At 43.8% G+C, this 10,514-nt stretch overlaps 1 protein-coding gene across 1 annotated transcript; it reads left to right on the forward strand.

Annotated features, from left to right (window-relative positions):
- The first annotated feature begins 1,923 nt into the window (after window positions 1-1,923).
- On the forward strand, window positions 1,924-10,133 carry NDUFAB1 (NADH dehydrogenase (ubiquinone) 1, alpha/beta subcomplex, 1, 8kDa). The gene is made up of 5 exons (XM_012644980.1): window positions 1,924-2,150; window positions 6,593-6,715; window positions 7,639-7,726; window positions 9,115-9,214; window positions 9,969-10,133. Exons 1-4 carry the CDS (start codon window positions 1,983-1,985, stop codon window positions 9,204-9,206), a joined length of 471 nt encoding a protein of 156 aa, XP_012500434.1. The 5' UTR covers window positions 1,924-1,982; the 3' UTR covers window positions 9,207-9,214; window positions 9,969-10,133.
- Window positions 10,134-10,514: the final 381 nt, after the last annotated feature.

A 10,514-nucleotide genomic window follows, 5' to 3' on the forward strand; every position in this document is an offset into this window, starting at 1 on the left:
CAAAAAGGTCCTACTCCAGCTGCACAGTAAAAATGGATTTATGGAAGCCAAAAGCAGAGGCAGAGAGATGACCACGAGGACCTGAATTGTGGCAGAGGCAGTGGGAATAAAATAGCGGAACTGGAGAGAGGTTTATGAGGGAAAAGAAATGAGCAGGACTAAATGGATGCCTGATTAGGTAGGAGATGAAGGAGTCTTAAATTTCTAGCTCAGTGGGTGATGGTGTTGGCAGCTGAGATAGAGAACACACAAGGGAGGAAGACAACTAATTCGGGTGCTTACAGATCATCCAGTAGAAATGTTGAATAGGCAATTGGATATAGCATTATGAAGCTCAGGAAAAAGGCCAGGACTGGATGCAGGTGGGAATTAAAGCTTCTGGAGTGAATCAGTTCTGAGAAGTGTTATGTTTACAGTCAAGAGTAGATCAGGACAGAACCTTGGGGACCTATGTTTAAATGCTGAGTGGAGGAGATAGAGCCAGGAAGGAATAATCAGAGGCTGGTGTGTCACTGGTAACTTAAGCAGATCTTCTGGGCCCTTATCCTAAAAATCCAATTTGATTTTTGGTGCCAACCAGTTTTCTACAGGAATGGAAGACTGCTGCTTAAACTGGAGCTTGGCCATTTACTCACCAGTTATTCCAAAGTGGTCATACAATTGCTCTTCCAATTGCTTAATAGCAGGGAGGTGGTGGTGAAGTCAGAATGAAAGAGAATTTGGGCACAAACTATTGGCACTTCCATGGAGACTTTGGTTGGCATGGATTCCCAATCCCTCCCCTGATTAAGTTCTCTGCCCAAATATGACCACCTAAGAGTGGCCTTCGGGGAAAACCCTATCCAAAATAACACACTTCCTGCACTCCCTCCATATCCTTCCCTGCTTTATTGTTCATTATACGCATTACTTCCTAGAGTTTTGTTGTTTTTGTTTACATATTTTTGTTCATTGTCTCTTCCCATTAGAAAGTAAACTCCATGAAAACAGACTGCCTATCTGGCTTACGCACTGCTGTTGCCTTAACAACTAGCACATAACAAATACTCAATTTTTTAAAGGAATGCATAAGTAGAAATAATTTTACAATAGTGGGATCATAGTATGCATTCTATTTTAAATTAAAGGCATTGGGCCGGGCGTGGTGGCTCATGGCTGTAATCCTAGCACTCTGGAGGCCCAGTCGGGAGGATTGCTTGAGCTCAGGAGTTCAAGACCAGCCTGAGCAAGAGTGAGACCCCCTTCCCTAGTAAAAATAGAAAAATTAGCCCAGCCTGGTGGGACACGCCTGTAGTCTCAGCTGCTTGGGAGGCTGAGGCAGGACGATCGCTTGAGCCCAGGAGTTTGAGGCTGCAGTGAGCTATGAAGATGCCTCTGCATTCTACACAGGGTGACAGAGTGAGACTTTGTCCCCCCCCCCACCAAAAAAAGGAAAAGAAATTGAATCCCCCTCCTCACTCCCCCCGTCATTAAAAAAATGTGTATTTTAGAACTTTCAGAGGAGGAATAAAAAAAAGTTTCCTTTCTGTATCCAATGATTAAGGGGTTAGGGGAAAAGACGGCGTCTGTGAGCTATAATGATGCTACTGCCCTCTACCCAGGGTGACAGCATGAGGCTCTGTCTCAAAAAAAGAAAAGAAATTGAATCCCCCTCCTCACTCCCCCCGTCATTAAAAAAATGTGTATTTTAGAACTTTCAGAGGAGGAATAAAAGTAAGTTCCCTTCTTGTATCAAAGATTAATGTGTTTAGGGGAAAGACGGCGTCTGCAAGTTTAATTCTGGCACGAAGGAGCGAGCCATTTGCCTGCGAATCTGGAAGGCCGCACAACGCGGCCCCAAGGCTGCAGTGCCGCCAGGAGCCGCCAGGGGCCGCCACCGCCGGCGGTGCCCGGCAGCGCCACTTTGTGCGTCGCCTGCGCGCAGCCAGAGAGGAGCCCTGAGCCGGACGCCGCGGCGCAGTGCATCCTGGGTCGACGTAGCTATGGCGGCTCGTGTCCTTTCCTCCTGGGTCCGCCGCCTGCCCGCGGCCTTCGCGCCGCTGCCCCGGGTCCCCACGCTAGCCACGGCCCGGCCGCTCAGCACCGCGCTGTGCCCCGCGTGGACCCGGACAAGGCCCGGGGCTTCGCAGCCGGCCTCGGTGCTCGCGCAGGTAACTCGCGGTGACTTTGCTGGGCCTTGGCAGGGGTCACGGATCCGGCCCGCTCGGGGTGGGGGCGGGGGACCGGGCAGCCAGGCTGCGCCTACGGCAGGTGGGGGTGATCTGGGGGGCATCTGGCTTGCTCCCCAGCCCCGCTGCTTAACGGTGTTGGCTTGACCCCTGCCAGGAGGTCAGGTGACCTAATGACAACGAGCAAAAGCAAACACCGCTGCATTCAAATGCTAGCTGCCAGTTACCGAAACTTTGGACAAGTCTCATAACCTCGAGAAGCCAGACGGAACCACCACATCGGGTCTCTACTTTGTGGAGTGGCAGTGAGGTTTAGATGGGATAATGCGGGTAGAGCACCTAATGCGGTGCTTGGTAAACTCAAAATATCTGCCGCCGTTAATTGTAATGGTAACGGTGCAAAGAGAAAGCCACACTGGCTTACAGCCTTCTCCAGAGCAGTTCTGTCCCTGGATTCTGTCTTAATTTTCCCCTGTGGCACCTTTTGCCTGTTTCCAGGACTATAAGACAAGGAAACAAGTTGTATCTACCTTATCTGCTGAAACCTGTGTGAGGCTACAACTCTCTAAGGCAGGGATTTTCAACCCCAGCTGCATATTCAAATCACCGGGGTAACTTAAAAAAAAAATCCCTTGCTGCTCCCTTCCTTTTTTCTGATTAACTTCTCTGTGATGAGACCCTGGCATGGATTTTTTTTTTAATTTATATTTTTAAGTTCCCCAGGTGACTCTGAAATGCAGCCAAGATTAAGAACTACTGCCTTAGGTTAGGATCGACTCCCAAGGACAAGTTATGAAACCACTTTTCAAACTCATGGACTTCACATAGTAGTGGTTTCAATCTTGACTGCACGTTAGAATAAAAAATAAGGATGCCCAGGCCAAATTCATCAGAATCTAGGGATGGGGCCTGGATGACTATTTTTAAAAGTCATCAGGTGATTCTTTTGTGCAGCCAGTGTTGAGATTCATTAATAGTGAAGTGAATTAATTCATAGGGCATTGTCCTATTGGCTGTATCAAAAAGTTAAAAGTATCACTTTGAAGTTAAGGGTTAAAAGGGCAGTGGGTAGAGTTGCCAAGTGTTTGGTTCCTGAAGATAGTTTTCAACATTAGGCTAAAATGCAGTCATTGTTCCTATCCTTAGAGCATTGATCTTAAACTTGGTTGTACATACCAGATAACCAGGGTTAAAATACAGATTCTGATTCAGTAGGTCTGGGAAGGGGCCTGAGAGTTTTCATTTCCAGTGGACACCCAGAAGATCCTGCTGCTTGGACCATGCTTTGAATAGCAAGGTGCTCAAAGATGTTCTACTGCCTCTGCTTGGTTTACATACACAGCAGAGGAACCATTTTATTTATATTTACAAAGTGGTTTTGACTAAGTTCATTCAAAGATATTAAGGGACAGCTACTTGCCAGGCCTCATGCTAGCTGTTGAGGGATACAGAGATGGATACAAAAGAAAGACATTAGCTCATGACTTCATTGGACACTTTGCAGCCCCTGTGTTAAACTTGCCAGCTCCTTCCCTGCTGCTTTTCTGTAGGCTGTTCTGACACTGTTCTCCCTTGGTTTGTTCCCCATCTGTCTCTCTGTTCCTACCTTGTTGAGCATTTTCTCCACCTAACCCTTAAATGTTGGTAGGCTCCAGAGTTCTCTTACCGCATAATCTCCCTGGACTGTCTCTGTTGGTTTCTGTTATTTCCTATATACCCCAAACCTCCACCCAACCCTCATTCATCTCATCTAGACTAATGTTCATTTCACCCATTCCCTGCTGCTAAATTTCGCCTCCTCACATCCATCCACTCTCCTGACCCCAGAGCAACTAGTTATTCATTTATACTCTTTTTCCCAAGAAAAGGGAGCTGAGGCAGCTTTCCTGGGTATGAAAACACCAGATGATACAAAATAGAAGGTAAAGAAAAAGAACAAGGGTAGTGCCTTGATCCAGGCAGGCCCCAAATCTAAACTGTCCAGCAGCCAGAGCACAAAAAGAATTTCCGAACAGTTCTATGAGATATGGTACCTAGACCTTTCCTCCCAGTCAGCCAGACTGGGTGACCAAGTAAACATGATGGTGAGAGAATGGGAAAAGTGGAAGTTGGCGCTGAGATTTCTGGCTAGAGCCCTAGGTGGTGGAGAGGAAATAGAGGTTTGTGAGCAGTTTTGGAAACTGTGTTTCCAGACAGTTGGGTTTGAGATGTCTGGTTACCTGGATAGAGCTGTCCAGTGGGCAGCTTGTAGAGATGGCCTTTAAAGCCATTTCCTTAGCTTCCTCTGAGTGTCCCTCAGGCATAGGTGGACTCCAGTGGAGTACAAGGATTCTGATGGAAACTAATCAGTTTAAGTCACTAGTCCGGAAGGTAGTCACTCTTTTCTTGGAAATAGTGCCTTCTCTGATGTCTGGAGGAGGTGGTTTATGTTGCACATAATTAAATATAGATCCAGAAACAACCCACGTTGGCTGCTGGGGAGGTGCTTGCCCATTCTATATTCCCCCCCCTGCCTTTTTTTTTCTTTTAAACAGCTGAGATCCAGCAGAAAGGAACACTAAGTAAGAGCCTCTAAGGGGTCACGCAGGGAAGCCCGAGGAGGTGGATACCTAACCTTTCTCTGCCTCAGTTTCCTCATTGATAAAGCGGGGGAGTAATAGTATCATGCATCTCATGGGATTGCTGTGAGAGCTAAAAGAGATGATTGTGTGTGAAGTGCTTAGGGCAGTACCATAGCCTGTCTTACTGATAAGAAATAGACCAGAGGAGGGGCATGAGAGGGAAGGAACAGGATCAAGTATTTGGGGCTACACTACAGCCAAGGTATCAAACTGGCAGGTCATTGTTCTCATGATCCTTCTAGATAACCCTAAATAGTATTTGCCATACATGTGCCAGCCAGTGTTCTAAGCCCTTTACTTCATCTCACTGATGTCTCACTACAATCCTGTGATTGTGGTGCTGTTGTTTATCCACACTTTACAGATAAGGAAACTGAGGCATGCAAGGGTTAAGTAACTTGCTAGGCGAACAGCTAACAGGCACTCCAGTTCCAGAGTCTGAGTTCTTCCCCACTATACCTTACTGCCTTGTGCTAACCTCCCTGCAGCACTGCACTTTAGACTGGCAAATAGCCTCCAGGTGGAGACTTCTTTGATTTGATTTAATCACATGGTGCCCACCTGGCCCCTACAGGTACTTGCCAGTGCTGCTGGGGCAGTGCTGACACCTAGTGGGCCACACGGGTAGCCGTGTACAAACACCCTCACCAGCCCCTTCCCTGGCACTTGTCAGGCCCCCACCTTTTCTCTCTGTCTCTGTCTGCTGCATAAATTCCACCTGTACCATTTCATTCCTTTTCTGTTTTTTCTTCTTTCTTTTTCTTTTTTTTTTTTTTTTAAGAGACAGGGTCTCACTCTGCTATTACCCAGGCTGGAGTGCAGTGGCACGATTATAGTTCAAACTCCTGAGCTCAAGCGATCCTCCTGCCTCAGCCTCCTGAGTACCTGAGACCACAGGTGCACACCACCACCCCTGGCTAGTTTTTTAAAATTTTTTTTTAGAGATGAGGGTCTTGCTATGTTGCCCAGGCTGATCTTGAACTCCTGGCCTTAGGCGATCCTCCTGCCTCGTCTTCCCAAAGTGCTGGGATTATAGGCATGAGCCACCACACCAGGCCATGTACCATTTCTTGATATGCACACAGACAGCCTCTGTTAGAGCCTTCCACCGCAAACTTCTTTTCTGCCATTACCACTATTCTCCTCCCTCTTAATCTTTACTTCTTTCTGGTTTGTTTTTGTGACTTGGAAACCTCTTCACGTAACTGCTGATAAGTAGGACTGGTGATGTACCCATATTGAAAGTCTCCTTAATCCATGCTGTAATTGGAAAGGAGAGGAGACCATACATTTAGACAAAAAAGAAAAATCCTCTAAAACTCTTGAAAGAAATACTCTTTAGAGTATCCATAAAACTCTCCAACTAATCTCTTTAGCTTGCTGATTAAATCTGATTTCAATGCCTGATTTATGCAAGACAAATGTTTCTTACAGAGGTATATACTGGTTTGGTAGACTGGGCAGTGTGTTTTATTATGATTTTTCATAGACCTTTGTGATGAGACTCACCTGAGCCCCAACAAGTAAACCTGCTTTCTATGGGGAAATGCCTGAAGAACTCCAAACCTCAGACTTGAACTCTTGGGCTCAGTCGAGCATCCCGCCTCATCCTCCTGAGTAGCTGGGATTACAGGCGTGTGACACCATGCCCAACTTGCTGTGTTCCAGTGGCCACAGTTAGAATCTGATGACATGTGTCCTCTAAAGCTGAGCAAGCTTTGTGAAAGGTATCTATAGGCTTGAGCACTGATTTAGAGGCATTTTAGGTTCAATGACAGCATTTCCTTCCTGCCCTTGCTCTAGGTTCCAAGTCAAGTTACACAGTTGTGCCGCCAGTATAGTGACGCTCCTCCTTTGACATTAGAGGGAATCAAGGACCGTGTTCTTTATGTCTTGAAACTCTATGACAAGATTGACCCAGAGAAGGTAATTGATGGTGGTTTAAATTTTTTTCTTTAAATTTAAGGGCACTTAATCACATGGTACAAAATGCAAAGGGTCCAAAAGGACATTTAGTAAAAAGTCTCCCTGGCTCCCAGCCACCCAGTTCCTCTTCTGGGAGACAACTAATGTTACCACCTTCTTGAGAGCCTTTCCAGAGATACTCCATGCATATGTAAGGAAGTATACACACATGTATACATATTGTATGTATTTATATATATCTCTCACCCTTTTCAAAAAACACAGGTGGTAGTGCACGGTAAAACACTGTTCTGCCCTTTGCTGTTTAACTCTTCTTGGAATTTTTCTCATAGTGACACATTAAAAAAATTCCTTCTTTAATAATTGAATCTGTTGTGTGGGTAAGATATGTTTTTGATAAGGGTTTTTGAAGAATTCTTCCTGGTGATCTTGAGGTCTGAATTAAAGGCAGAGTGATAACAAACACTTTGTAATTTGAAGCTGCCTGCAGTTTATAATAGTCTGTTACTCTCAAGGGAGAGGAATGCCACTTCTAAAATGTGGAATCTTAGTCTTCAGTAAGGCAGCAATAAAACCAAAGTCCGTTGGATGTCATTCGGAACAGTAATCAAAAGATCTTAGTAAAATATGTAGAGTGAAGTCCTTCATTAGGTTTGTATAGGGGGCCCTGCAAGAGGAACTAGCCCGCAAAAAAAACAAACAACAAAAAAAATAAGAAAAGGTTTGTATATATTGTTAACCACTTCAAAACAAAGTAGAATAAGATAAAGCACACCATGTATATGCTAGCATAGATTAAATATATAATGTTAGTTATGGCTTCTTTACATTTAAAAAAATATCTTCTATATAATGATTAAGTGGAATTGGGAAGCAAATGCTTTCACAGACTAAATTTTGTGTTTGGTATTCCTTTCTTGCAGCTCTCAGTAAATTCTCATTTTATGAAAGACCTGGGCTTAGACAGTTTGGACCAAGTGGAGATTATCATGGCCATGGAAGATGAATTTGGTAACACATGCAGGCTTAGTCTTGTATTTCTTGTATCTGTATATTGTGATTCTTGACTTAGGTGGATTAAATGGAAATGCTGGGAGTCTGAATGGAATTGGAATAAAATATTAACAGAAACAGTAGCATCCACTCACCCCCAACCCTGCTTCCCCACCTGCTTACCATCAGGTAAAGTAAATATTAGGGACAGCGCATTTATTCAGAAAGTACTTAATGCGGGCTTCACGGAGTGACCAGTGAGTGGGGTACTGAGAAGCGAAAAACCAGAAAAGGCCTGGAAGAGTATGGGGCTGATTCTTAAGATGGGGTTCCAAAATGAAGGGCAAAAGCCTCGTCCTGTAGAGATGCCGATGACACCTTAGCCCCCTCATGAGTTAGGGCAACACGAGCCAGGTGGAAGTAACAAGGTGTGCAGAGGACAAGACACACACAGCCCTGTGGCCTTGGTCCCCTATGACACCTCACATGCACAGTCTTATCTTTGTTTTGTACTATTTGTTGTGCAAATGGGACCTTTATCAGGCTTTACAGCTCATGCATGGGTAAGCTGCTTGAATAGGTAGCCAAGGACTACGAGCAGGACTTAGTTAAAATTCCTCACAGGTTATGCTGACTAGAGGATGGTATTGTTTGTCTAGTAGTTAAGAATACCAGGTCTGAAATTGGGCTTAGCCGTGTATGAGCCTGGACAAGTAAGTAACTGTATCTCAAAGCCTGTTTCTCAGCTGGAAAATGAAGGTGATAATAGGAGTCTCAGGATTGGGATTGTTGTGAGAATTAAAGGTAGAGATTATGTATAAAATGCTCAGCACAGTGTTTGGCCTAAAGTAATCACTGAAACATTAACTATCAAAACTCAACCATTCATAAAAAGAAATGAAGTATGGTACACGTGACAACATGGCTAGACCTTGAGAACATGCTGAGTGAAAGAAGCCAGACACGAAAGACCACATACCGTACTGTGTGATTCCATTTACATGAAATGTCAAGAAGAGACAAATCAATACAGACAGCAGATTGTGGTTGCAGGGGTGCAGATGATGGGGAGTGACTGCTGATGGGCACTAGGTTTCTTTTAGGGGTGATTAAATGTTCTAGAGTTAGAGAATAGTGATGGTTGTACAGCCTTGTGAATATACTAAAAACCATTGAATTATATAATTTACAAGGAGGAATTTTCTATTATGTGAATTCTGTCTTTTAAAAAAACCATTATACCCAACATGATACACATATTGTCTAGAACCTAACTGGCTCACAACCTAAACGGATTCAGGGTTGCTGAAAATTTTTTATATAATTGTAGGTGTTACAGAAAGGTCAGGTGCTTTTGTAAAGAATTTGCTTTTTTTGCACTCACACATTGTAAATTTTTCTTTTAGGGTTTGAAATTCCTGATATAGATGCAGAAAAGTTAATGTGTCCACAAGAAATTGTAGATTACATTGCAGATAAGAAGGATGTATATGAATAAAATATCAGGTAAATAATTTGACTTATAAAATGGTATTTTCCCATAGAATTAATCTGTGGTTCTTTAATAAACTCAAGAAGAAATGAAAAAGTGGAAATGCTTGACAAATTTTCACTAGTTATTTTATCTTTTTTTCCTTTTTACAAAACTGAGTGGATTTGTGGAATGATTTTCACGAGTTAAAAATGCAAGCTTCTTTCAGTTATCTGCCACTCAGGGCCCAGCCCTAGTGATGATCTTTAACCTCGAGAGGTTGAGAGCATTCACTCCTGGACAGGACTCCGTGATTGTTAGCCCTTCTCATAAGCGCAGAGTCTTGTATGAAATACTGAGAAACAGACCTCTGTCTCCTCAAATTACCCACTCTAGGCAAGAGAGGCCTCATGGGTAAGCGGATGGACTATGGAGTAAGAGACAACCAAGTTTATTCTCAGCTCTGCTATACTCCGTAAGCCTCAGGCAGACTGCTTAGCTCTAAGCCTCAGTTTCCTCATACGTAAAATGGGGTAATGATAGGATCTACCTGGGGCTTTTGTGAATAGTGTATGTACATCGCATAATACAATGCCTGATGTACGAAGCCTCTCAGTAAACATTAGGTCTTGTTATTTAGGCTCCAGAATAATCAAGCCTTTTTGAATTAAAACATTGTACTAGTGTCATTAACTTTTAGTTACCCTGGATTTAGCACCTTAAAGATGTCACTTGGAGTCACTAACAATATACCAAAAAGAAATAATGAACTTGTTTTGTCTTTCCCAGACCCTCGTGCTTCACTGAGAGAAGATTCAGATGATACTGGCGAGTGTCTGGATGTGAGAACGCGTTTTGGCATTATTGCTGACATTAACAGAGTAATTCTGTTGGACTTGTATTTAAATTGTGTTAAGTATTTTACTCTTTGAAAATAAATCTATAAAACCAACATTTTTCTCAATCTTTTTTGTTTTGAGACAGAGTCTCACTCTGTCACCTGGGCTAGAGTGCAGTGGCATCATCATAGCTCATTGCAACCTCCAACTCCTGGAGTCAAGCGATCCTCCTGCCTCAGCCTCCCACCGTGCCCAGCTAATTTTTTCTATTTTTAGTAGAGATAGGGTCTCGCTCTTGCTCTGGCTGGTCTCAAACTCCTGAGCTCAAGCAGCCCTCTGCCTTGGCCTCCTGGAGTGTTAGGATTACAGGCACAAGCCACTGTGCCGGGCCTCAATCTTCATTTTTTTCAATGATGTCTATAAAGTACCTTTTTATATTGCCATTGCTTAATATTTTCAAAGATTCGTCTGATTTGTCATTGATATTCATGCCTAT

Source organism: Propithecus coquereli, unplaced genomic scaffold (genome assembly GCF_000956105.1).
Source record: "Propithecus coquereli isolate 6110/MARCELLA unplaced genomic scaffold, Pcoq_1.0 Scaffold223, whole genome shotgun sequence".
NCBI classification, from domain to species: Eukaryota; Metazoa; Chordata; class Mammalia; order Primates; family Indriidae; genus Propithecus; species Propithecus coquereli.